Source organism: Telopea speciosissima, chromosome 6 (assembly GCF_018873765.1).
Source record: "Telopea speciosissima isolate NSW1024214 ecotype Mountain lineage chromosome 6, Tspe_v1, whole genome shotgun sequence".
In the NCBI taxonomy this organism is placed as follows: domain Eukaryota; kingdom Viridiplantae; phylum Streptophyta; class Magnoliopsida; order Proteales; family Proteaceae; genus Telopea; species Telopea speciosissima.
The window spans coordinates 50,884,070-50,911,564 of NC_057921.1; the positions used below are offsets into that span (position 1 = coordinate 50,884,070).

At 40.9% G+C, this 27,495-nt stretch overlaps 1 protein-coding gene across 3 annotated transcripts in view; it reads left to right on the plus strand.

The window, feature by feature from the left end:
* The first annotated feature begins 8,378 nt into the window (after window positions 1–8,378).
* The window catches only part of LOC122664254 (dolichyl-diphosphooligosaccharide--protein glycosyltransferase subunit 4A), a 33,740-nt gene continuing 14,623 nt past the window's right edge, over window positions 8,379–27,495 (plus strand). The window contains exons 1-3 of one of the 3 annotated variants that reach the window (XM_043860000.1): window positions 8,379–8,429; window positions 9,176–9,211; window positions 24,285–24,510. In XM_043860000.1, the coding sequence (XP_043715935.1) occupies window positions 24,285–24,398 (114 nt within the window). In that variant the 5' untranslated portion in view covers window positions 8,379–8,429; window positions 9,176–9,211 and the 3' untranslated portion in view covers window positions 24,399–24,510. Of the gene's footprint in view, window positions 8,430–8,744; window positions 8,758–8,825; window positions 8,849–9,175; window positions 9,212–24,284; window positions 24,511–27,495 lie in introns of those variants that run through there. The other 2 variants (XM_043860001.1, XM_043860002.1) reach the window with 2 other exon arrangements.

Here is a 27,495-nt window from a genome sequence, read left to right on the forward strand (position 1 = left end):
AGGATATCCAGTCGCGAGGTAAAATTACAAGATTACTAAAATTAGGTTTCATCGTGCCGAATTATCTATTCAATTCTTTGTTTAACAAAATGGGCAAGAAGGGTATTACACAACTAACCAAAAGTGTTCTTCCCTTACTTTAAATATGTTTTTTTTTTTACTTTTTTGCCCCTGAACTTCTCTCTCCTCATTCAGACTTAGTCCGAAAAATTATCTACTCCATTTCCTACCCGGTCCATTTCCCCAAGTCCCTCTACTAGGGGATGGTGGACCCCACCCATGCAGTATTTCGGGCAGGGGGTAGGGTGGTCATTTCTGCCCACTATTAGAGGGATTTGGGGAAATGGACCAGGTAGGGAAATGGAGCAGATAATGATCCCTTGAGTTCCAACGGAGAAAATTTATCTCCCTCAACCCAATCATTATTTGCTCCATTTCCCCCCAAGTTCCACTAATAGGGGGCAGAAATGACCACCCTACCCCCTGCCCGAACACACTGTCCAGGTGGGGTCCCCCCCCCCCATTTAGAGGGACTTGGGGAACTGGAACGGGCAAGAAATGGAGCAGATAATTTTCCCCAACCCTACTGTTGTTTCTCATGGTGGCGCTACTACTATGCACTGTGGGTGGAATGCCGATTAAGAATGGGAGTGAGCTGGTCCGGGGGTAGAGCTTCCTGCCAAGGTAGGTCGGGTGGAGGAATTGAGATCGGAAGCGAGCAAATCGGAGTTGGTGGAGAGACCAAGAGATGCAGCTAAAGGGGACGAGCTTACTTATCAATTTAATGAAGTGTTTCTCTCATCAATAGATTCAACGATGGGCCCATATCCATTTAACGCTTATACGACTCTTGATGGTGTTTCTTACGCCCTCTCACAAGACACCGTGAGATGACGCCTCTGCCTCCTGGGTGGATACCAGTCGTGCTCACCCATCGGCCTAGACGCTCTTGTAGAGACCATGCAACCAAGTAGAGATCTCTTGCCCCAATCTTATTTACAACTTGTTTGGATATGGTGAATCTTATTTACAACTTGTTTGGATATGGTGAAGGAAAGAACCAATTTCAGTTTTCAAAGATAGAAGCATAAAACAACATAAATCATGAGTGTGAATCCAAATGATTAAATATACATTATAATATTGAACTATAGATTCCCAAGTTCTTCCACACTTCTATTGGGACTTCATTTGAGCCTCATAATTTGCCTACTCTCATCTTCCTTGAAGCTTATTTTACTTAAACATCCTAATTTTTTTCGGGACACTATTACTCAAAATATCTTAATTTTGTAGGTTGTAGAAATATGAATATCATTATAACGATTTAAGTACAAAGGAAGGGGAAAAAAAATCTATAAAATAGTTAAAAGGAGGGAAAGGAAGAGTAGATATTTCGACTATGTTAGATATATTAAAAATGAAGATGATAGAGTACTAATGAGGAATGAGGACATTAAGATTTCAATTCAAAATATTCCCTAGACATCTATAGTGAAAATTGTCATATCATTCTTCCACATGACATAAACAATTGTTCCAACCACAAATTAATCTTGGTCTGCCCAGTTATAAATTATTTTTTGTGAACCTTAAAAATCAATCATAAAGGTGAAGGTTTTTTTGGCAGGCAACCCATAGGTAAAATTGGTAGCTTGTTGCATCTGCTACGGCACATGGAAGACTTTAATGTGGCAAAAATATATTTTTTTGGATAGGTCCTATTCTATCATATTCTACAATGTGGGAATTATTATTTATTACCATTGAATAATTAAGAAATGGAAGAAATAATGCTACTTGGTCGCGTGCAGTACGCGAACCCTGTGCCTAGACATAGGGCTGCGCAAAATGACCGCTGCGGCCCCAAGAATTTCCACCTTTCCATGGGGTGCGACGGTCTTTTTGAGCAGCCCTGTGTCTGGGCATAGGGGCTGCACGCCACACACGATCAAGTAGCATTTTCTTTCCCTTAAGAAATAATTTAACTTAGCAACGTGCCAAATTTCAACCTCAAATTCAGTAATTTACCCTTCCATCTAATGGTATGGATTCAAATCCTCTCCCGTGTGGGTGCCTCTCCAGCGCACATCTAACGACTGGGCTGGCATCATGCTCACCTCAGCAAACATCCTTGTACGCATGATGCCAGCCCAGCCATTTGATGCGCACTAGAGAGCCACCCACGCGGGAGAGGATCTAATTCCTAATGGTATACCCTCCCATATATGTCATTGCAGCCTTTCGTACCTTCAACTCATAAAAAATCGTTTGTACATTATTCTCTTTTTTTACATATGGAAAAATCGAAATCAAATCGCTAGTAAACCGATGGCAGACCGATGAAGCCTATTAAGAAAAACCAATAAGATTCTGAAACAGATTGGACCAAAAGCAAAACTGGACAAAACCAACAAAATATGATCACTTCGATTTGGCCCGTACACGTATGAACTGAATTAAATTGATCGAAACCAGACCAAACCGTCCGGTTAACCCATACTTGGCATGTAAGCACCTAAACCGCTCTGCTTTCTATCTTGAGTGAAAGCCTTTATTAGGGTTGCTTGGGTATCATTTTTATTTTTGTTTATGATCTATTTAAAAAAAATTATTAATAAATTTTTTGTAATTAAAAAATTAAAGCTGTTTGGTAACTATTGGACATAATAGAGTATAGAATGAGAAACCGTATGCCGGTATGGTAACTACCTATATGTAAATAATTTTTATAATTTTTTTGAAGAAATGGGCCCAAACCATGGAAATTATTGAAGTTAGCATTTTTAAAAGAAATAGGTCTAAAGCCCATATATAGTTTAAGTGATTGGTGAAGAGATTCCCTCTTCGTCCATCTTCCAAACCATTTTTCCTTCTCCACATTGATTGTCTTGGCTCTGAGCCTTTGATCAAGATTTGTGTCTTCGTAACTCAATCTTTCGATTTGATACGCTCAAGGTTTCATCGATCTTAAACAGAGATCAAGGTATTGCTCTTGGCAACTCCAGAGATGTGATTATGGTCTACTGAGATCGATTCCTCTGACCCAAGGGGTGCATATAATCACCAATTAATTTTTCATTACTGCAACAGTGAAATTAGGCATGGAGGTTTGGGATTCACTTGGATGATAGATTCTGGTAAGGTGAAAAGGATTGGGGATCGAATTGGAAAGACAAAGGAGGCGAGAGAAATGGAGACTTTTAAGGGAAAGCTTGTTGGGTATATTCTTTACCCTATATATATGTTATAATATAAGTCTACTTGAATAAGGAATCAGGTTGTGGTGGGCCCCACTAGATAGAGCCCATCTAACCTAAAACCCTAGTCATTCCTATAAATACTAGCTGGAGGCAGCAATTGATATGCAAGGTGTATTGCTTTAAGCAACCTTGTGCTTCAATCTAAAACTGTTACACCCGTACCCCAGATATACCCCTATACCCCGGGGCAGTTTAGACCTTACCCAATGGGTAATGCCTTATGGCCATGATCAACACTAATGACTTTGAACTAGTAATATCGTAGGAAGTTTTCCCTCGAAGACTTGGAAATGTGGGCCAAAGCCCCACAACTTTCCTTGAAGTTTGGGCCATGACAGCAGCACCGAAGTTACGAACGGACTCACTCTTACTGAATCCGCTCGAGGATCCGCCCGTGCTGTCATCAGCCTTTTTGGATTATTTTCCTGTGGGACCCACATACTCGTGTCCCAAACATCTTAATTTAACCTTTGGACCATATGGACCCCTGCCCTCACCATTGATTGGTTGAGTGGGCCATGAAAGTGGGCCCACAAGGCTTAACTAGGTGAATAATAGGTTTTATACACCCTAACCTAGGCCAAACAGATCCTAGTGGACAATTGAGTCCTATGGACTTAGGGTGCACCCAAAACGTGACCTAATGGACCTAATGGGTATGGCTAAAGCCAAACAAGCCCTAAGGCCCAAACCAAAACCCATTTAAGGACCTAGGGCCACTAAGTGATTGGGGGTACCTAAACCAAACACACCCTAAAGCCCATCTAACCCCTTAAAGGATACCTAAACCCCTCTCATTCACTTATCTCTCCCCCTCCCCCATAAACCGTGGAGGAGAAGAGACAAGAGAAAAGAGAAGGAGGAAGAGAAAGGAAGAAGAAGGTGAAGTAGAAGAGGAATAGGAGGGGAAGGGAAGAAGGTGGAAGCCATGCAGGATGGCTGGCATCCCCACACCTCCTCCCCAGCTGGCCGGATCCAAGGGAGAAGAGATGGAGAGAGTGGCTGGAAGAAGGAAGCTCACCAAGGTAAGCTCCCTAAACCTAACTCTCCCTCATTTCTCTTTGGTTTTAATGGTTTCTTGAGCTAGGACTAACCTAGGGTTTCATTTGGGACTCAAGGTGAAGCTCGGCCCTAGTTGGGAGCTCTGATGGATGCTGACCTAGGCCTCTAAGTGCTGCAATTGTAGCCATGGCCAATGAATCCCTGGTTTGAACCTTTAAACCCCCAATCCTTGGACCAATTGAGACCCAAACCATGTAGGATCTTGGATCTTCGAGGTGAGCCTACGATCTAGTGACCCTAGGAAGGCTTAGACACCTCTCCCTTGTCCCTAAGAGCATGGGGCACTCCAAGCTTCAAGTTGGAGCTGAAGCCCTTTGCAATATCGGAAGAGACTGCTGGCGGACGAACGACTAGATCCATCTATCATGGTACAGTTCGTCAGTTCGCCCAGTACAAACCCTGTGTGTTGGCCTGAGTGGATGAAGGCACGGATTCACTCTGTTTGCCTCCGCCCGGGACCTGTTGCTCTGGGGTCTGTCTCAGAAAATCGAATAGATGCGGGGGCAGACCCAAGAAGCACATCCGCCCGTGGATCCACTCCCTTTTAGGATTATCTTAGGTGTCGAACGAATTAACGACCGGATTCAACCAAGAAGTTCCGCTCGTGGGTCCGCTCGCTCTATTTTTACTTTTTTGCCTGAACGGAATCAGGGGCGGATTCACCTTTGCTGAGACCGCCTATGAGTCCGCTCGTGCTATCTTGGTTAAAATCTGATTTTAACCCTATGAGCCTAGCATAGGACCCTTCTATACATGCTTTAATGATTGTTTTTGTATTCCTAGGCTATCCAACTCGATGGTTGGCGGGGAGCCCAGGTGAGATTTATGTCAACCACACGCGGCGGTGCCCGTGTTAAGTGAGGGTGATTTGTTGGGCTTGAATATATATTAATATGAAATCTTAAGCATGTTAGTATATATATTTATAAGCATGATGCGCATTGCATTTTATTCATTTATGAACTGTTGTGAATGTGATAGCATGCTCACCATTGTATCGGGCTACGGTGTCGGGTGTGTTGGTACCGGAACCCCAATTTATTTAATTATGAAAACTATTGTATGTCATCCTGATCTGTATGTGTCGTGCCGTGCTGGTACTCGGGTACTAGATGGAATGGGACGTTGATGCACCCGAAATACCTCTCGGGACTATAGGACCTGCATATAGTATATCTGCGGCTAGGATGCTTGTTCCCTTATGCTCGACTCTTGCCAATAGGGGTTTATGTGTTGGATAGTCTGAGCACCTGCAGTCTGTGGAGGTAGGAGAGGCCAGGGCAGGGGTAGTGATGGCTATCGGGGTTTGCCACTGGGTGGTCATGATGGCTTTTACCGGCGCAGGTCCCTTCGTGATAATTGAGGTTTCACTGGGGCGATAGGATAAGTGACCAGTGTCTCCCGAGTTATCATAGTAGTATATACTTGATCGATAGAATTGTGTGCTAGGTGAAAAATGAATCTAACATTAGCATGCATCATTCTGATTGATATTGCTTGTATGGTGTATGTGCATTCCCCTTTGCTCCCTCACTAGCTAGTGTAGCTAACCTTGTCGCGCAATCCCTTTTTAGTTGATTATGCAGGAGGTACTACTTGGATGAGCACCGTTGGATGCGAATCAAGTGGAACCAGCGGCTATGACTTAGATGTAGATGTACACCCAAGATTGGTGGCCTTGTGGCGATTGTTTATTATTTAATTTTCTGTCTTCATTCCACAATCATGTATAAACTGTATGTCTATGTATAGGGAGAATAATGAATGGTTACTTATGTTAAAATTGTAATATGTGTTATCATTAGAGAACCGATGCTCTATAATTTCACATGATTTAATTTAATTTCGCTTATACTAACTCTGTATCTGTAACGATTTATTCTTTTTTGTACGTTTCTTTCTATTATCAAGATGTGATGACAAGGTGGATTGTGGCTCGGGACACTATATCCGCAATCCTGGTAGGTGTTGGGATGATATGTAATTGTCCTAGTCATACCCCTATGTGGCAAAATATCTTACATCGGGATAGGGGTGTGACAGAAACCCTTACAAAGCCAGATCAAGGTGAGAGAGAAGTTGGGGTAGAAATGTAGAATCGAGATGGAAAGGTTGTGGTTATGGATGGATGAAAGAGATGGGTGAGTTGGCGGTGATGAGAGGAGGAGATGAAGTAGATTTTCCATTGCACACTTACCATGAAGCTCTGACTCTATGAAGAGCCTTAATCGGTAACCGAGCCACTATGAGAGATAGATTGAGATTACAACTAAAGCATTCGTCATTGAAACCACAGTTGAACCCAAAGGGAATATCGAAATTGTTTTCAACTTCCTACTATTTAAAGGCCAAACCAAGACATCCTTTCCTTTCTGATGATATTTTTTTGAAGGAGATGGTGATTCAATCCACTTGATTGACCAATGCGAAGGCGGGACGAAGAGGACACATATGATCATTCGCTGAAATTATGAGTTCGGATTAGACTAAGGTCTTAAGTCTCAACCCAGAGGTATGCAAGAGATGGAACATGTGATGGTGAGGTTGTTAGGTATATGATTCCATGAAGAAAGAGAGGAGTATGGGGATGGAGATCTCGTATGGTTGAAGAAGATGGGTTGTAGGAAGAAGAAGAAGAAGAAGAAGAAGGAGTTTCGGGACTTGTGTTTCTAATTAAAGAATGAAATGACATTTATACCCTCAACTTTGGGACTCTAGTATTTCTATTATTTTGATTTATAATAGAAATAAGATCCATAAATGATACCTAACATCTTTAAAAATGTTTCTATAAATGATACCAAACACTTGCAAAATGTTTTTGTGTAAAAATCATGGAAGAAAAACTCGACCGAAACCTGTCGAAACCACCGAGTTAACTCGGTTTCATAGGTTTCCAAGACGAGTTGAAGGGGGATTTTATAGAATCCCTAGATTTGATCGGGTTTCGATGGTTTCGACCATATTTCAGTGGTTTTGACACATATGCCCATCGAAACTAGGGGAAACTTGACTCGAAACTAGGACAGACAGATATTTATGCTAAAAACTACCAGAAATCAGGACAGACACCTAGTTATGTCTAATATTTTTTGAATTTGTATTTCATTTACTAAAGATATTATTCATAAATAAGCAAATACCCCCGCTATTTGAATCAAATAAAAATAGTTAAAAAATCAAATTTCAAAAGTAAAAAAAAGTCAACCCCCCAATTTAAGAACAAAAAATTGGATTTTCGACGGTAGGTGTAATTTTCAACTTTCTAATACTAGGGGTTTTCTCAAATCTAAAAATTTCATAAATCTTAATATGGTAAAACATTGATAAAAAACAAAAGTGTGGTAAAATATTCATTTGTTTTGATGTCCAAAAAAATATTTTTATTTAGAGTGATTTTGACAGCATTCACGTACACCAAATTAAGTTTGATCGGTACATAGCTCCTTCAATATAAATCAGATTTAAGCAATATTGGCTTTGTTGGAAAGCTATCAAAACAAAGCTTTCTAACAAATCCAATATTGCTTAAATCTCATTTATATTGAAGAAGTTATGTTCCGTTCAAACCTTATTCGATACAATGTCCAAGAACAATATACAGTTTTTTTTTGTTTGGTAAAACAATATACAGTATCAAACTTGGATCAAAACCACAAGTAATATTTTTATTAATTGTTCTCTATGTGAAACTAATACATGGATTGAGTTTAAAATGTCAAAAATAGGCAACACAATAAAAATCAAGGCAAAAAAACAACTTTTGGGCCTTGAAACCAAAGTTCGAGTTAGCCCGGAGAAAGTCACAAGTTTCGACCGAGATATGATCGAAACCGAGACAAACTCGTTTTCTGTCTGATCGAAACCCGAGTTCTAGAACCTTGGTAAAACAAAAGATCAAAAATAAAAATGATACCGAAGAAACCTACATCCTTACAAAAAAAAGGAAAAACTTTTAATAGCCACGTGGTTCAACAGAGGGTAGGATGGACATTTTACCATTTCCAATTGTTGTTCTAAATTGTAATAGAGGAGAGCACCTCGTGTGTAGACTGTAGAGTGCTCGAGCGAGATCGGAGCGGCAATCCTGAGCCTGAGGTCGAGGTATGGTTATTCCTCTGTCAATTATCTCTGGTATTTGATACTCAGGATCCCTGATCTCTTCTCACCCGTTCTCTCCCTATCCCTTTCTCTGTCGATTATCTCTTTCAGTATGTGTAGGGTTAAGGGTTTTGACTTTTACTACTAAGATATTTGGCTAAAGGAGAGAGATTTGGTATCATTAATCTCTATCTGATTTGATAATCTTAGGAACTTTCTCTCCCCCACCTCCATTCCCCGGCTCCCTTTTTCTGGTTTTCTCTTTCTTCTCTGAAATTCAAGGATCTATACTGCTTATTCTTCTACAGTGCATCTGTTGACTGAAGTTGACGTTCTTACAAATGCGGCCTTTTCTTTTCTGGTTTTGCACATTGCTTCTACAGATTTCTATTCTGATATGGTTATGCGAGTGGTTTTAGTAGGTACACCATGCATACAGGTCACATATGCAATCAGATGTTCTCAGAGGGTTTATTTCTTTTGCGTGAGTGGGTAGAACTTTGTTTTGGGCTTTACATCAGGAGTGATATTAACATGTGTGATTTGTTTCTGATCTGTGAAATGGACAATTGTTATTTATTTTTTTAAAAATGATTTTAGTTGTCCTGTCTAATATCAGACTTTCTAATATGAATAGGATGAAAAATCTGTGATTATAGTACGATTATTACTGATGTATGTGCAAAGTATTTGATATTGGATAGAGATGGGTGCTTGATTGATGATGTATGGTCCTCAATTTTTTGCAGGAACCGTACAAGTAGGAGGATTTGTATTGCTACATTGTGAGTTCCAATATGTGTTAAACATGGTGCCTTCTTATTAATCTGATTTTTTGTTTTGTTTTGATGAAAATGTTATATGTCATAAATTTCGAATAAACAGGGGTTCTAAAATTTAAAGTTGTAGCCTTGGTAGATGCTTGACTGAGAGTTGCCTTTAACTGTTGTGTGGACTGAATTACGGTAAAAGACTAGCTATTTTTTGTGCGCTCTTTTTAATTTTTAATTTCTGTTTATTTATTTTTCTCTCTGGAGGGGAGTGGGGTTGTTAGTTACCAGTTATAGGAAACATCTTAAGATTGTTATTTACAAGGGTAGCCACAGTATGTCGACCAATGCAAATGAGACTTATTGTTGAGAGCATGGTTGCCCAAGTTAACAAAGGGTACTAGCCTACACACTATTTCAACAATGAAGGTTGGGAAGAAATGTTAGAGTTCAGGCAAATCACTGGATTGGACATAATCATATGCCAACTGAAGAACAAACACACAACTAGGATTGTCTATCGTGAAGCAAAGAAACTGATGCAAGTAACTGTGTGTGGCCATGATGTTATAGAGAAGACTTACAGCCCTCGTGATGTATTGGATGTGTTCATCAGGGGACATAACCATATGGCAACTGAAGAACAAACACACCTAACTAGGATTGTGTATTGTGAAGCAAAGAAACTGATGCAAGTAACAGTGTTTGGCCATGATTTTATAGAGAAGATTTACAGCCCTTGTGATGTATTGGATGTGTTCATCAGGGGGCTAAGGTGATAATACAAGAAAATTGCCCAAAGACCCATATGTTCAATATGGCTGACTAAACCAAGGGCAAAATTTATTAGTTTCTTGAATCAAGCTCTCATTCTGTTAAATGAGATTGAATGTGATACTTGGAGTCTTTGGCTAGCAAACAATTAATAAAGAATGTTACCAAGAAAATAATAAATCTTTGAAGAAATCAACATTTGTCTTCAGAACAGTGGTGAAAAGTTAGATTCAGTGACCAATCATGAAGAGATTAAGCATCAAGAAATCTTCAGGTATGATACCAAGTATTGATTGCATGACATAATCATCATGATTTGTACTTAAAAAGTAAGAAGCAATGATTGGCCCTTCCAAAACCACAATGGATACCCTTTTTCCTCTTTCCTCAAGTGATTATATAGTCTAGATTTTGGTCATTTTATAGTATATATGGCTAATTCCTTTCTCTCCACTTTCCCTTTGGTTGAAGTGTGAATGTACTGTTAGAAGTACATATTGTGAGGGTAAAATAGTAAATAGCATGGGAATAAGCACATATGTGTATGTTATGTTAGTAGAAGGGCACTAATGTAATTTTTCTTCTTTTTTTAATCTAATGACAAGTGAATATAGGGGAGACGTATCGTTAGAACTGTCCCAACTCTTTACCTCAACTTCTTCTTCCTTCCTCCTACTTCCTCTCTTCTCTTCTTTACCTCTATCATCTCTATTATCGAACTTGGTATGAAAGCACCTTGGTTTGAGAGTCAACCAGTAACTTTGCAACCTGGGCAATGATAGAGGGTTCTAGAGCAAGGAATTCTATGGGAGATCACAGTGATGACTCAAGGCTTTCAATAGAAGTTGCTGTGGGTGAAGTTTGGAGCAATTAATACAAAATTGATGGAGATCTCAGGCTGGACAGTACTACCGCCAGGTCTGGAAACCCTTACTTGTTTCTCCTTCAGCTGAAACTTGTTGGAGCTGGAACCTGGTCCCTTGGAGTCGCCCTGGGGTCATTTTTCAAGCCTATATAGGCTCAGATGGTAATACCTAGCCCTTATTCTCTGCAACTCCCAATTTAATGCTCTGTTTTTATTGCCAGGTTTGGACCGTTAGATGTTATTCTTGCCGTAGGTGCTGTGTTTGAGTTAATCAGTGGTTCTTTGTTGCTGGTTATAGTATTTGAGGCTTGCAAGTTGAAATACAATGGATTCCCGCTTTGAAATACTCCCTTGATTGGATATTTTTCAAGTTTTTTATGAGATATTTGGGGTTCTCTTGTTGCTTAGATTTTTTTTTTTTCCTGTTGACTGGAGCCGTTGTATGTGTTGGGGAGGAACTTCCGGGTAGAGTGTTAACTCCCCATCTGGTGTGGGTATTCAATCAGTCCCTTGTGCGCCCTTGTACGTGTCTTCACATCATGCCTGAAGTTAGTGGACCAATGGAAACCTCAACTGGGGGAACAAGTGTTGTTACTCCCAGCCCAGTCATTATGGAAAACACCAATGCCCAGATATCCATTGTCAAGTTGGATAATACATATTACTTGGACTGGGCTCACTCTCTAAACTATACTACATAGTCGTGAGAAGTTGGTTACATCACCAGTGCCATCCGGGCTCCGTCCCCTAGTAATTCAGCATACCCGAGATGGACGACGAAAAACTCAACGGCTATGACTTGGTTATTTTTTTCAATGAAATCTGAAATAGGTAGGAGATTTATACAAAAAGCATGCTGCCAAAGATATTTGGAACAGCATAGCTAAGGCATTTGACTGTGTTGGCGACTCCGCCAAGGTTTATCAACTCCTCTAGCAATTTCTCCCGATGAAGTAGGGGGATATGTCCATCTCTGAATACTATAATGTTGTTATTGGTCTTTGGGAAGAGTATGACCACTACAGGTATCTCCATCTGTCCAACACCGAAGGTGAAACAAAGGTTTATAGTTTCTTTGAGAAGAAACATGTCTTGATCCTCCTTGGGGGGCTAAACCCAGAATATGAACTAATCTAGGTGCAAATTTTGGGTAATGCTCCCTTTCCATCTCTGGATGAAGTGTGTGGTTATTATCAAAGTGAAGAAACAAGAAGGGTGGCTATGGAACTAACACACCTCTTGGAGAGATCTGCCCTAGCTTCTACTTCACAACGAAGTTTGCGTGGTTGAGGATGAGGACAAAATCTGAGCCATGGGGATGACAAAGATAGACTTAAGTGTGACCATTATGGTAAATCCTGGGACACCAAAGAGACTTGTTGGGAGCTGTATGGGCGTCCTCCTAGACTGACACTTGGTGCTTCCAAGGTGGTGGACAAGAGGGAACCGGGGCTCACATAGTGATGACTGCCATTGAGCACATGGGGCCTGCTTTAGGACCTCAGGCGGACAGTTACTCCCTTACACAAGATGAAATTGCAGCCTTCCGATAGGTTTTGACACAATTGGGCAGCTCTTCCCACAACTACATCCTCTCTCATTCAGTCAGGTACTTCGGCCTCCACTCTTTATGCTTATACTTCCACATGTTTCTTATCTTCATTGATTTCGACACTACCGATCAAATGACCGATATGTCTCAATATTATGACTCCTACTCTTTTTCCTCTGGTAGAGATAAAGTTAAAATTGCTGACGGTTCTCTCTCTTCTATCTTTGGTTAGGGTAGTGTTCATGTTACTTCCTCCCTATCTCTTGACTCTATTCTTCATGTCCCAAAATTTGTAACCAATCTTCTCTCAATGAGTTATTTAACCAAGTCCTTGAATTGTTGTGTTACATTTTTTCTTCTCATTAGTAGTTTCAAGATTTGGTGACAAAGATGATTATTGGCAGTAGACTTGAGGTAAGCAGACTCTACCTCCTTGATTGTAGGCCGTTTTCTTTTTTGAAAGAAGCATAATATTTTGTTTGCGGGCGTTGTGACAATAGTACTGTTGATATTGTGATGCTTTGGCATTGTTGTTTGGAACATCCCTCTTTTTTTGTTATGAAAAAACAATTCCCCACTTATTTTTTTCTATTTTCTAGTTCGCATGTATTTCAATGTGAACCATGCTTGATTGCTAAACATTTTCGGTCGTCTTATCCTTATTAGGTCATCGGTCTACTACTCCTTTTCATATTGTGCGCACTGATGTTTGTGGGACTTCCCTTCCCACTTCTTTGTTTGGTTGTCGCAATTTTGTGACATTTGTTGGTGATTACTCTCGTACTACTTGGGTATTTCTGTTGAAACATAAAAGTGATGTTTATGATGCCTTTAAGAATTTTTACCATATGGTAGGCACCCAATCATGGATGAGTTAACCATAGACATCCAAGATGAGGTTCCTTGGTGCATGCTTTTTACTGGTGACATTGTTTTGGTGGATGAGACAAAGGCTGGGATTAATGCCAAACTGGAGTTATGGAGATCAACCTTGGAATCAAAAGGTCTTAAGATATAGAACAAAGACGGAATATATGGTATATAACTTTAGCAACAGAGGGACGGAGATTCCGCAAAGTAGCCATTTTAGGTATCTAGGGTTAATCATTAGTATGGAAGGTGATATAGAGGATGATGTCTCACAAAGGATCAAAGGTGGATGAAGTGGAGAGGGGCATTTAGAATGTTATGTGATCGATGGATCCATTTAAAGCTTAAAGAAAAGTTTTACAGGACAGTCATAAGACCGGCTATGATGTATGAAGCGGAGTGTTGGGTAGTCAAGAAGTGTCATAGAGGTAAGCTAAGCATAGTGGAGAGGATGAGAGGCAAATCCAGGAAGGATAAAATAAGGAATGACCATTAAAGCTGGTTTGAAAGTAGCCCCGAGCCTCTAATTCAAGATAAGCTACGGGAAAGTCATTTGAGGTGGCATGGCCATGCTCAACGGAGGCCTTCGGATGCTCCAGTTCGGAGGAGTGACCTGATTCAGATTGAAGGTACCAAAAGAACTAGGGGTAGGCCTAAAATGACCCTAGGAGAAGTGGTGAGGAAAGACATGCATAGTTTAGGTCTTGTCTCTACTCTCTAGTATGACATTGAATAGAGCTGATTGGAGGGCAAGAATCCGTGTAGCCGATTTGAGTTAGTTTGTATATGACTGATTTGGAGTTGTGGTTGTTGTGTTTCTTGTCTTTTACTTTTTTTTTTAGACTTTTTGTCTTCTCAAGGATCCATTTAGCTGACCCAATTTAGTTGGGATTAGGCTGAGTTTATGGTATGCACCCAGTTTGACACCTAGGTCAAGATTGTCCGATCTGATAGAGGGGGATTACATGTATGGGGTGCTCCAAACTTTTTTTTATTGATAATGGTATTGTCCATCAGCTTGCATGTGTTGATACCCCCAACAGAATGGGGTGGTTGGGCGAAAAAAATGCCATCTGTTAGAAATGACAAGAAGTTTATTGTTTGGCATGCATGTCCCTAGATTTTTTGGTTTGATGCTCTTCTTGCTGCCACCTTGATTATATGTATGCCTTCCTCTATGCTTGTCTTTAATTCTCTAAATCCCCTATGGAAATCTTATCTCCCGATGCCTTTGTTTTCTCTCCCTCCCAAAGTGTTTGGGTGTGTGTGTTATGTTCATATTACCAAATTTGCGCGTATTAAGCTTGATCCGAAGGCTCTCAAATGTATATTTCTCGACTAGTCTCCTGCCACAAAAGGCTACAAATGCTATCATCCCTCTTACTAAAAGAAGCTTATCTCCAGTGATGTTACCTTTTTTCTCTCCCTTCAGATTACCTCTTCAAGGGGAAAGTGGGGGTGACAATGAAGAGGTAGTTGATCATTAGTTGTTGCCTATTCCTCCCTTTCTCTATGATGTGGGTAAACCCAAGGATGTCCGAATGTGGATGTTGATGACCCCACATCAACATCAGGGGGAGCTGGTATAGAAGGGGAACCTAGCCTTAAGGAAGGTGGCAAGCAAAAAGAGGTATTGTTATACAAAACAAGAGAAAGAAAGACCTGCCAACAATCCTCTTCAGATCAAGATCTACTTCCTTTACCTCCTTTTCTGAGTCAGATGACATTCCTTTTCTTCCTTCTTAGTTAGATCTCCCCGTTGCTGTTCGGAAAGGAACCAGAGCTTGTACTAAACTTATAATCAAGTTTGTTTCCTATGATGCAATCTCTCCAACAAGTCTTGCTTATTTGGCTGCCCTTTCCTCAACTCTTATTCTCAAGAATGTCAATGAGGCCATGACTAGTCCCAAGTAGAAGGAAGCTATGAGTGAAGTGATGAGGGCTCTCGAGAAGAATTGTACCTGGGATCTTGTTGATTTTCCAAAAGGAAGAGTGCCAGTAGGTTGCAGATGGGTCTACTTAATCAAATACTGATTAGATGGCGCCATTGAAAGATATAAGGCTAGGTTGGTAGCCAAGGAATATAGTACAGAATATGGAATTGACTATCAGGAGACATTTGCTCCGGTGGCTAAGCTCAACTCGATAAGAGTCCTTTCATCTATAGCTGCCAATTGGGACTGGTTGCTGTATCAGTTGGATGTGAAGAATGCATCTCTCTATGGGGACTTGGTGGAAGAAATATATATGCAAGTTCCCCAGGCCTCAAGTTTCCTACAGTCAAGGGTAAAGTGTGCCGCCTTAGAAAAGCTCTCTAGAGTCTTAAGCAGTCTCTAAAAGCTTGGTTTGAGAGGTTTAGACAGGCTATTTTAAAGAATGGATACACCCAGAGTCTGACTGATCACACAAACTGTTCATCCGTAAATGTAGTGGTAATATCACACCCTTGATTGTCTATGTGGATGATATTCTAATCATTGGGAATGACCAAGAGAAATAAAGAGACTTAAATCCTACTTAGCACGACAGTTTGAGATTAAGGACCTTGGTCCCTTGAATTACTTATTGGCAATTGAAGTGTCAAGATTAAAAAAAAAGCATGAATATTTGCCAGAGAAAGTTTGTGTTGGATCTTCTGAAAGAGACAAGGCTATTGGGTTGTAATCCCATAGGTTTACCTATTGATTAACATCATAAACTAGGTAACGATGGTGGATATCCTCTAATTGAGCGTATCAGAGACTAGTGGGGAAGTTGATTTATCTCTCCCTTGTCCGGATATTGCATATGTTGTTGGGGTAGTGAGTCACTTCATGCATGTGCCTAAGAGTGGGCATCTAGATGTTGTATTGTATTCTCAGGTATTTTTAATCCAATCTAGGAAAAGGAGCGTGTTATTCACTAGACATCATAGTCGCTAAGGCGTCACCTTGGCATCCAGGCGGTTTTGTAGGGGTCTAGGCGACAGGCGCCTTGTATTGGTTTTATTGGTATCGAACCCGGTTTTGGCATATATTTATGCCAAATTTCATTTAAGTAAATGAAATACTTAAGATATTATTTAGAAATAAACAAATACCCCCTTATTTGAATCCAATAAAAATAGTTAAAAAAAAAAATCAAATTCCAAAAGGATAAAAGTCAACCCCCCAGTTCAAAAACAAAACTGGATTTTTTACGGTAGGTGAAATTTTCAACTTTCTGCTGGTTTTTTTTCTCAAATCTAAAAATTCTATAAATCTTAATATGGTAAAACTTTGCTAAAAACCAAAAGTGCGGTAAAATATTCATTTGTTTTGATATCTAAAAAAATATTTTCATTTAGAGTGATTTTGACAGTATTCTTGCATACCAAATAAGGTTTGACCGGGATGTAACTTCTTCAATATAAATCAGATTTAAGCAATTTTGGATTTGTTGGAAAGCTCGTTTCGTGCTCTACCTAATACTAAAAGTCTCATGTAAAAATAAAATCATTTGACTAGTCAAACTTATTAGAAAACAAGAAAATTCTCTAAATCGAGAGCAATTTAATTACTTATAGATAAGATCATATTTTCTAAGAATAGTATAAACCAAATGTATATTTGATTGTTTCAAACTTCCAATAACTTGCTTCTTTAGTTCTGTTGTCTTCTAGTTCTATGTTGATTTTTTATGACTTGATGTGGCTTAATATGGATTTTTGATGATTCGATGTGGCTTAATATTGATTTTTTATGACTTGAGGTGGCTTAATGTTGATTTTTTTATGATATAAGGTATATATTGTAGCATAGTAAATAATGTTAGAAGAGGGGGGAAATAAAAAATAACACTTGGGGGCATCTTGGTTGCCTAGGTGGGCGCCTTGTCGTCTAAGCGTTTAGACATACCTCCTCCGTCTTGGGTTGCCTTGACAACTATGCTAGACATGCCCACCTAAGAATTGAGGGGTATACTGATGCTAACTGGGCAAGTTTTGTTGCCGATAGAAGGTCCATGCACCTTTGTAGGTGGAAACCTGGTTACCTAGAAAAGTAAAAAACCAATCTGTGGTGGCCAGATCAATTGCAGAGGCAGAGTTTAGAGTCATTGCACATGGAGTATGTGAACATCCATGGTTGAAGAGACTTGTTCAAGAATTGGGGTTTGAGATTGAGGGCTCCATGCAGTTGTATTGTGACGACAATGCTGTCATTAACATAGCCCAAACAACATGATTGTACAAAACATGTTGAAGTTGACTGGCACTTCATCAGGGGAAAAATTGACTCTGGATACGTATGCACTCCCTTTGTGAAGATAAGGAATCAATTCTTTGTAGTTCCATACCCTTTTGTGCAAGCTGTGCATGTATGACATTTATTCTCCAGTTTGAGGGTGGTGTGTGTGCTAGAAGTACATATTGTGAGGGTAGAATAATAAATAGTATGGAAATAAGCACATATGTGTATGTTATGTTTTGTTTTTTGGATGAATAAAAATTTAAATTACGAAGAAAGGAGAAGGAAAATACAAGCCCAAGGGCAAACAACCGAAGCTAAAGCCTAGCTAGGGCGCAAAATGGAAAGAGGAAGACCCCAGGAGACAATAATGAGCCTGTTCCTTGGGGTATCCTTTACATCAGAGAGGGGGAGGGAACTGACTTTAGATGAAACATAAAAAAAGATGGCATTCCAAATCTTGTCGAAAGAGCGGGAGTTGGACGTCCATCTTCTAAGGTTGCGCTCCATCCAAATGTGGGAGATAGTGGCACAAAAGGCAATCTTGCCAACCGAATCACAGATCGAGTTTCCTCCGAACGTCATATTAATCCAAACTCATTCCCTGGTAAGAGAAAGAGGGCTTCGGCGGCCTAGCCAACAATGGCGAAGAACACGGGTCCAGATGGAAGAAGCAAAGGGGTAAGAGAAGAACAGATGATCTGCATCTTCAATCCCATTCCAACAAAGGCAGCAGCTGGGGGAGACCTGCATCTGGCGATGAATGAGGAATGCCTAAGTGGGAAGGCAGTTTGCAAGGGCACGCCAAGCGGTGAGACTGTGGCGAGGGATGTGCCCTTTAAACTAGACTACTTTGTGCCAAGGACAGGGGGTACCTCTATGCCTAACCATATCCCAAGCGGAGTGGGAACTGAATCTGCCGGAGGGGGAAGGGAGCCATAAGGTGGTGTCACCTCTACCTCGGTGGCCGGGGGGGATGGGGGGAGGGAGCTCCATAGGTCTGCAAGGGGGGAGGGGGGGGGACCAAGAGCCTCTGTTGATGATGGAGGCAAGTAAGGATGATCTGTCCAATCCGGAGGAGTAGATGTCACAGGGGCTCACAAGGGTAGAGAGGACACCGGAAGGGTGCCATTTGTCCAACCAAAGAGAGGTAGACATACCATCATCGATCCTGCAAGAAATGGCCTCTCTAGCAATATGCCACACTTGAAGAATTTTGCGCCAAACCCAGGAGGAGTCTGCTACTGAGTTAACTGTCCAAATAGAGTCTCTGCGGAGAGGCCCAGCATACACCCAAAAAGACCAGATGCTGAATTTGTTGGAGAGGAGCTTCCAGATAAGCTTGATAGAACCAGCAATGTTGACATCTTTTATCTTTCGAAGCCCAAGACCCCCTTCAGATTTAGGGAGGCAAAGGGAAGACCAACTCTTTGGGTGAAGAAATCTGGCTGAGTCCACACCTTTCCAGAGGAAAGCACACATAATAGATTCCGCTGCCTTGATGGTAGCCTTGAGGAGGCCAAAAACACCACTCCAATAGATGTAACAAGATTGGCGCACCGATCTGATGAGCTCAAGACGACCTGCATAGGAGAGAAGCTTGGCTTTCCATAACTGCAGCCTCTTACGGAGGACATCTAAAATGGGGGAGCAGTGGTGGGCTGAGAGCCTAGCAGGGATAAGGGGGAGGCCAAGGTAACGGACGGGTAATGTGCTAAGGATAAAGCCGGTGAGGGAGGAGAGGGAAGCTTTGGTGGTGTCTGGCACACCAACAAGATTTGGGACTTGAGGAGGTTGATGCGGAGGCCGAAGAGGCCCTGGAAAAGGCGAAGGGAGGACATGATGGACTCAATGGAGAGAGGGTTTGCCTTGGAGAAGATCATGAGATCTTCGGCGAAGGCGAGGTGGGTCAAGCTTGTAGGCTTACACTTGGGGATGGGGGAGATGAGATGAAGGTCGGTTTTGGATTGGATACTGCGAGAGAGCACCTAAAGGGAGAGGCAAAAAAGGAAGGGGGAGAGGGGACAACCTTGGCGAATACCAACGGAGGAGGGAAAGTAATCAGTAGGGCTGCCATTCAGAAGGACAGAGGAGCGGGGAGTGGAGATGCAGAAATGGATCCAGTTAACAAAGATGGGAGGAAAGGACATGTTGAGAAGGACTTTGGTGATGAAATCCCAGCGGATGGAGTCGAAAGCTTTGTGGATATCAATTTTCAGAAGGGCAGACAGAGAGTGAGATTTGCGGTCGAAACCTCGGACAATTTCCTGACAAAGGATGATATTATCCGAGATGCTTTACCCAGAGATGAAGGCGGACTGGTTGGTGCTAACAAGGGAATCAATGACAAGATGGAGGCGGTTGGCAAGGACTTTAGCAATGAACTTGTAGAGGAGATTACAAAGGGAGATGGGCCTAAAGTCAGCCATGGAAGAGGCTCTAGGAGACTTGGGGATGAGGCAAAGAAAGGTATGGTTGATGCTTTGGATCTAATGAGGGTTGAAGAAGAAGCTCTTAATGGCCTTGGTTAGCTCGACACCAATGATGTCCCAGCAAGTGGAGAAGAACCCCATGCTGAACCCATGTGTATGTTATGTTAGTAGAGTGGCAGTCATGTAATTTCTCTTTTTTTATCTGACAAGAAGTGAATATAGGGGAGTGGTATAGCTAGAACTCTCTCTCAACTTTTTACCACAACAACTACTTTTTCCTTCCTTTCTCCCTCCTACTTTCTCTCTTCTATTCTTTACCTCTATCATCTTTATTATCAAACTTGGACACACTTGATTATTTGGGGAAACTGGCCTAATTAGAAAAGTGTGGTCAAAAAAATTGCCGCCAATCAATTACTGGGATGGGTTTTGGTTAATGCATTTCTGCTGGATTAGACATTTGCACTTTAATCCTACTTGGTACACTTTTCAGCTATACAAATCTTGTAATATATTCACATTAACATGGATAGGGTACAGGATAGGGTACACGTACATTGGGACTTTTGTTTTGTTTTTGCTTGCATGGTTTAAATTTTATATTGTCAATCGTAATAACATGGATAGGGTACTGATGGAGGGGCCCACAAACCCTAACACTAAGGAATTTGGGCTGAAAATTGGGAAATTTATCAAGAGTTACAGTCAAGTGGGGTTCCTGGTGAGTCCCAATTATGGCTGAAATCTCATGGAAAGACGCCAAATAGAGTATAGTCCTGGTTTGGCCAAGTAACAAGGTCTTGATGTGGGTTTAATGGTAGGTTTTGGCCGAAATTGATGAAGGGAAATGATGAGGAAAGTTGGAGGGGAAACAGTGAAAGATGGTGAAAGTTATGGCTCGCTTGAACTGTAATTAGGATAACAGGGCATCTACGGGCCTCAGGAAGGGCTATTAATACTGCAGAGAAACAGAAATTCTGAACTGCAATAAACTAAACAGTTATCTAATAGAAGAAGACAAGTATGCTTAATCAACCAGGCTGTGACCCTGGGAAATTTTCACACAAACCATTCAACCAATTGCTATCCTGCATTCCTTCAAAATATCATTCAATTAATCAACACTTACTCCCTCCATTTCATGGCTGATCATTCAATTTGTCAACACTTAAATCACTGCATCTTCTTTTTAATGTAAGCCAAGTGGCTCATGAACAATTGATGCAGATTTATCACCAAACTGGGCTTCTTTTATTAGGAATAAGTCTAGGGTTGGGTTACATACATGTTGGGCCTTTGTTCCCAAGGGTTTTCTATGTATTAGGCCACTTTAATGAGCCTAAACTAGGGGTATATAGGTTGCATACGGGATTAGGCCAATACTTAGTTTATTTTTATGTTTTTTAATTGAACCGGTTCAAATTGGTTGCATCCAATTGGTTCAATTTAAGTGATCATGTGACTTGGTTAAGTGGTCATGTGATGTAAGTTGGGCTGGATTAGGACTCTATAAGTCTAGCCATATTTTGAGTCTATTTCTTTTAGTATTTTAGTTTCCTAGTTAGTTTAAGTTGCGTAATAGCTTAGGGATAGGGTTAGGCCATTCTTTTTTAGTGTCTAAGTCTATTTTTGAGTCTTCTATATAAGTTTGTAAGGGAGGCCAGCATTACATACGAATTTAATTAATGAAAAAGCTTTTGTTTGCTGCCATAGCTGCTGCTCTGCTCTGTTGAGTGAACCTTGTGAGTAATATCAAGGCTACCTTGTGGGTAATATCAAGGTGAAAGGATTGGTGGACTCCGATCGACTCCTTGCATCTTGTAGATCGGGAGGTCCTTCTTCTTATTCAATCGAGCTTCTTCAAGCTGCTGCTACTGCCTTTGAAGGAGATCAAACCAGTAAGTAATTTTAATTTCCTGCATATATCCTTCCCCTCTTCATCCTCTAACCTAATCCACACCCCCCTCCATCCATCAAACCCTAACCTCCATTAAACCTGCAACTCAATTCTGTCCAGAATTGCAGAATTTCGTAACTCATCCAAACCCTAACTTCTTTATACCAAAATAACCCCCTAGACCTGCCCATTAATACCCTATAAACCCCTTTCCCAAAATCCACCCCTAAACCCTAGATCCTGAAAACACTACATTTTTACAAGGCCTCTAACCCGAAACCCTAGATTTCCAACTTCATCCAAATCAATCCAAACCTACGCCAATAGACTCCTAAAAACCTGCACATCATTACCAAATAAAACCCTAGCTCGAAACCCTAACTCTAACCCTAATTCTGCCTTAATTAGCCTAAGCTGTCCCAATCGGCCAGCCTTGCTTGGTGATCCTATTACCCTGGTTCCTAGTGGGACTACTCCTACCTAGGACTACATTAACAATTCACTAATGAAATAAAGTCCTTGGCACTAATCATCCCTCTTGTCTTTAATCCCTCCGCCTTGACCCTTAACCTCTCCTATCTCTTCCCTCCCTTTGTTATGCCTCCTACCTCTCTCCCCCCCCCCTCTTGAGAGTTGAGATTGCTGACTGTTTTCCCCCTAATTACACAAGGAGGCCATTTATTTGGCCTTCAGCAAACCCCAAGGTCTTGGAGGTCCATCTTTGAAGATTCTGCTCCATCCAAGTAATAATAGATGGTAGCACCAAACACAAGCTTACCCACAATCTCACAAATTGGGCTGCCTGAGAAAGACATGTCCATCCAAAGTCACTCCCTGGAAAATGGTAAGGATTGTCTGGGGTGAGGCCAACAACTAGCAAGTCGTTTTCTCCAGACTGAGGCTGCGAAAGGGCAAGAGAAGAAGAGGTGGTCAATGTCATCAAGGCCATTCCAACAGAGGACACAGGAGGGGGGGGATAGGTAGCTGTTTACGGATAAGGAAGGACTGGGTGGGAAGGCATTGGGTGAAGGCTCTCCAAACAGTGAAACTATGGCGGAGGGTGTGACCTTTAAACCAAACAAGCTTACGCCAAGGAACGAGGGGGGCATGAACTTTGACAAAGTCCCAAGCAGAGGAGGAGCTGAAGTGGCCAGAAGGGGAGGGGAGCCAAGAGACAGACATGGGGAGAGAGGAAGGGGGAGAGGGGAGGGGTGGAAGAGAGGCCCAGATCAGGGAGAGGGCAGGGGGGAGGAGAGGGACAGATCAAGAGCCTTGGGTGATAATAGAGGCTACAGTTGAGTGCAGGGGATACCAGAAGAGTAAACCACTCTCGCACCAACAACTAAGAGCGCCCATAGGGTGCCAATGGTCAAGCCTGTGGGAAGTGGAGGATCCATCAGTGATCCTAGAGAGAATGGCTCTAAGAGCAATGGGCCTGAAAAAGAGGATTTTCTGCCAGACGCAAGAGGAGTCTGAGGAAAGGGAGGGGCACAGTCCACAGGGAGTTGTCTTTGAGGGGGCAGGAATAGACCCAATTGACCCAGATGCTATCATGTTTGGAAGTGACTCTCCAAATTAGCTTGAGGATACCAGCAATGTTAGAATCCCTGATCCTATGCAGACCGAGACCTCCCTCAGCCTTGGGCAGGCAAATGGAAGCCCCGCGAAGGGGGGTGGAGGAATCTGGAAGCTTCAGCACCTTTCTAGAGGAATTTGCACATTAATGATCCAAGGGCTTATAATGACATACTAAGCTACTCCATATTCTCATTATATTGAATTCTCAGGTCTTGTCTACAAAATGGCTTTGTGTGTTTTGGTTTACCTTTTTTATCTTGTATATGCAGAGGTAGTGTATATATTAGGATATGGTATGTGTCAAGATGAGGATTGTATGTACATATTTGATGAGGTTTTTATTTCCATAATATTTTATTGTATTAATAAACTGTCTTTTTGTTATCAAATCCAGAAAAATATCGGCAAAAGCTTAAGACGCTCTGTTTCTCTTTGTTGTTTCCAACCTTGTATTGCAATTTGTTTTTTGGTCCATTATAGGGGAAATGTAAAGAGAGAACTGTTTGAGAGTGGCTCGTATTTGTTTCTTATTGTCGTGGTCTATTCGAGGATGGGCCTTGGTGCAATGGTAAGGTTGCTCCATTGTTCCAAGTGGCCACAGTTTCGAGTCTGGAAACAGCCTCTTTGCGAAAGCCAGGGGTAAGGCTGCGTACATTATGACCCTTCCTCGCAATGGCGGGAGCCTTGTGCACTGGGTAGGCCCATTGTCATTGTCTAATTAAATGCAAGTACAAATAGATAGACTTTGATATTGGGTTTCCTTTTGCTAATGTTCTTATTTAATGTTGTGCATCTTCTTATGGACAATTTTTTTTCTTTCTTCTCTCTGTTATTGATGTACGATATGATGAATACTCCTGATGGAACCATTTTGAGCAGCTTTGACTAATATATGTTCTTGTATGTTTGTTGCAGATGATTGACGACCAAGACCTTGGATTTTTTGCCAATTTTCTTGGCGTTTTTATATTTGTTCTAGTAATTGCTTACCATTATGTGATGGCTGATCCAAAATATGAGGGGAACTGAGAACTTGTTTCGTGTTTGCATACAGATTTATCACTATTAAGTGCAACCTTATGTGGCATATTTATAATGTCAAGTTTTGTGACTGAACTATGTAGCAAAGTAGAGAATTGAAGTAGTTAAGATCTTTACTCTTGCATCTGGTGCAGTGTTCCGACTGATTGAACTCTTATATCAACGTTATGTACATATATTGATTATGTATGCTGCAGCTGGGAAATGTTGGGATATTGCTCACTTTAGGGGAATGATGAAGAAGAGAAAAGGAGTGGGTGTGCTTTGGTGCAACGGTTAAGTTGCACTATTGCAACCTGTTGGTTGCGGGTTCAAAACTTCGAAACAGCCTTATCTGCGAAGCAGGGGGTTAAGGCTGCTACATTCATGGTTCTAAGTATCGGTATCGTATCGCCTGTATTGGGCATGGCTACATTTGCCCTTCCAACGAGATGCATTAAAACAGTATCGTGTATGGAGGGCAGCAAGGTCATTTTATGTTTAGAGGGAAAGATAGATACAGAAATATTATACCCTACGCCAGCAGCTCAAGAATCCTTTTGCCTTTTTAAAATTAGTCACCTACGGACAACAGTGGTGTACCTGAATGATTGATTCCTTTTCGGCTTTTCTGCAGCGTTTTAGGTTTCAGGTAGTTATCATGTATCTCCAATTTAGCGCAATCCCTGGAACGTGGGTTCCAGAAGATACGGACCCGCAAACTTTCCTATTTCTCAGGAGGTACGCAGATCACTCTCCTATTTCTCAGGAAGCCAGGAGTTATGAGGCCAATTAATTCATTCAGACACACCCGCATATTTCTTTCAAACTTAGAAATGCTCCCTCTCTGCTCACCCTTAAGGCGCTTTCCATGCTGAGTTACGCTACCTGCAGGAGGCCACGGTCGAAGAATGTGCGTGAAGAAGTTAAAACATTCGCTATCCAGAAACATGGGATAATTTGACGTTTTTTGGTTTTTTAATCAAGGTGCACTTCTCTCTCTCAAACCCCAGAGATTCTACGTGGGATTCTTGTTTTCCTTTTGTTCTGTTAAGCAGGAATGCAGGATTGAGGTTTAGTAATGTTGTCTAAGCTAGGTTTAAAGTAGGATTTGAGATCATCAATGAAACATGAAAAGTTGAAACTTTATAGGATTGAAAATGAAAAATATCAGATTTTTTCAACGTAAAATATTTTCTTGAAAATTACTATTAATTCATAAATTTTATTTATATTTTTCCGGCTTTCTTCAACTCATGAAATTTAAGGACCTCGCATCCATGCAGTGTATTGCTTTTCCGTTTCCCCTTTTTTTTTTGGTTAAGGTCTTCTTTTCTCATGTCCTGAACTTATGTGAGAGGTTTAAATAAGTTCAAGGGAGGTTCATGTAATTGTAAACCCCACAATAGTCCAAGGGGGTCCATGTAATTTTCAAACAACGGGGTGTTTCTAAATGGTTCAAACATAAGGGGGTTGTATGTAATTTGCTCAATCTTTTTTTACCGGAGACAGATCGATGCCTAGTCAGTCGCGTTTGACTCCTCTTGATCTAAATAGATGATTTCCACCTTCGATTTTTTTCAAAATTACCTCTGTATCCTAGCGGCCAATCTGGGTGGGACCTTCAAACAAAATCTTTGTTTCATGAGAGTCTGATCGACATCCACGCAGCTGCATCAGACTCCTCTTGCCAAGAATAGTTACTCAAGACCATAAAATCACCATGTTAGAACTACGTCCGATATGATCCCAATCAAGGATACGTAGGTGGCTCGACTAAATGGTGTTTGAGTTCGGTCCCTTACCCCCAAACATCAAATCATTTTTTTTTTTTCCATTGGGGAACTATGTTTGACCTGATTCCCATATTGTTCGGGATACGTAAGTAACTCGGCTAGATGGTGTTCGAATTCGGTCCACCACCAATGCACTTACACACACAACCTCCTAGTTACTCTTGAACTATGTTATGACCTGATCCCTTACCCTAGTAAGGGTATGTAGGCAGCTTGAGCAAATATATGTAGACCCAAGTTTGGTCTCCCCCTTGTATATATTTTTATCCTCCTATCCGTACAATATTCACTCTGTTTAGCTTCATGTTGATAATTTGTACAATGTTTACATTAATTTACATGCTTTCTTATATGCTTTATTGCTTTTGGCTTAGATACCTAGACTAGGTTAGATTTATTGCTTTCGTTATACCTTCTAGTTAGTAGGATTTGTAAGATTATGAATGGTCCAAATAGAAAGAGACCGGCCTTCGGTTGGGCAGATTAGATGCGCCTAACACCTTCCCAACCTGTAATCTTGAACCTACCCAGTGATTTAGGCAGACCTTTATCTGTATTTATTAGAGTCATCTCTCCTCCGAAAGGAGGAGACATTAATAAGTCCTAGACCCTTATCTAGGTGGCGATTCCCAAACATCCTTTTTGCCTCTCCTCATCCGAGAGGGAGGGTCGGGACAAGCTCCGAGAGTCTAATCTTTGCACCTATAGGGGAAGATTTTCAAAAAGTAAATATGCATATTTTAGTGGCTTTTTTTATTTACCATCTCTAATAGTCAAGTTTGAGGCAGTTATATGTATAATCATCCCTAATGTGCGACCTTCAAAGGTGGTAAAAAAAAAACTGTTGTTATATCATCTTAAAATCGTCTCTATTCCTCCCTTTTCTTGAAGTTGTCCATAGCTATCCTACATCAAGACTTCCATAATTCTTTGATTGTATAGAATAAACTTTCGAATAGTCTTGTTAAAAGATTTGCAAGCGGTAGAGTTCTAGTAGTTGTTTTGCATAATCATTGTTATAATTTAGGAACAGTGAGTATAACTAGCACTTCAAGAATGTGATTATTGAATTTTTATTGCTCGTATGAAATGGATTGAAACGAGTCACTTAACTTGGTGAATGACTCAACAAGTTGAAAATTTATAGATAAAATCAGGTTGAGTGTGATTAGTTGCAATGCTGTGTTACTGGCACCTAAAAGATGTGGTTTCCGTATACAACAAATGAAACTATATTGATCTTATGAGATGGATTGGAAGGAGTCACTTCGTGTATGGACCAATCTAGTTATTTATTTATAGATAACATC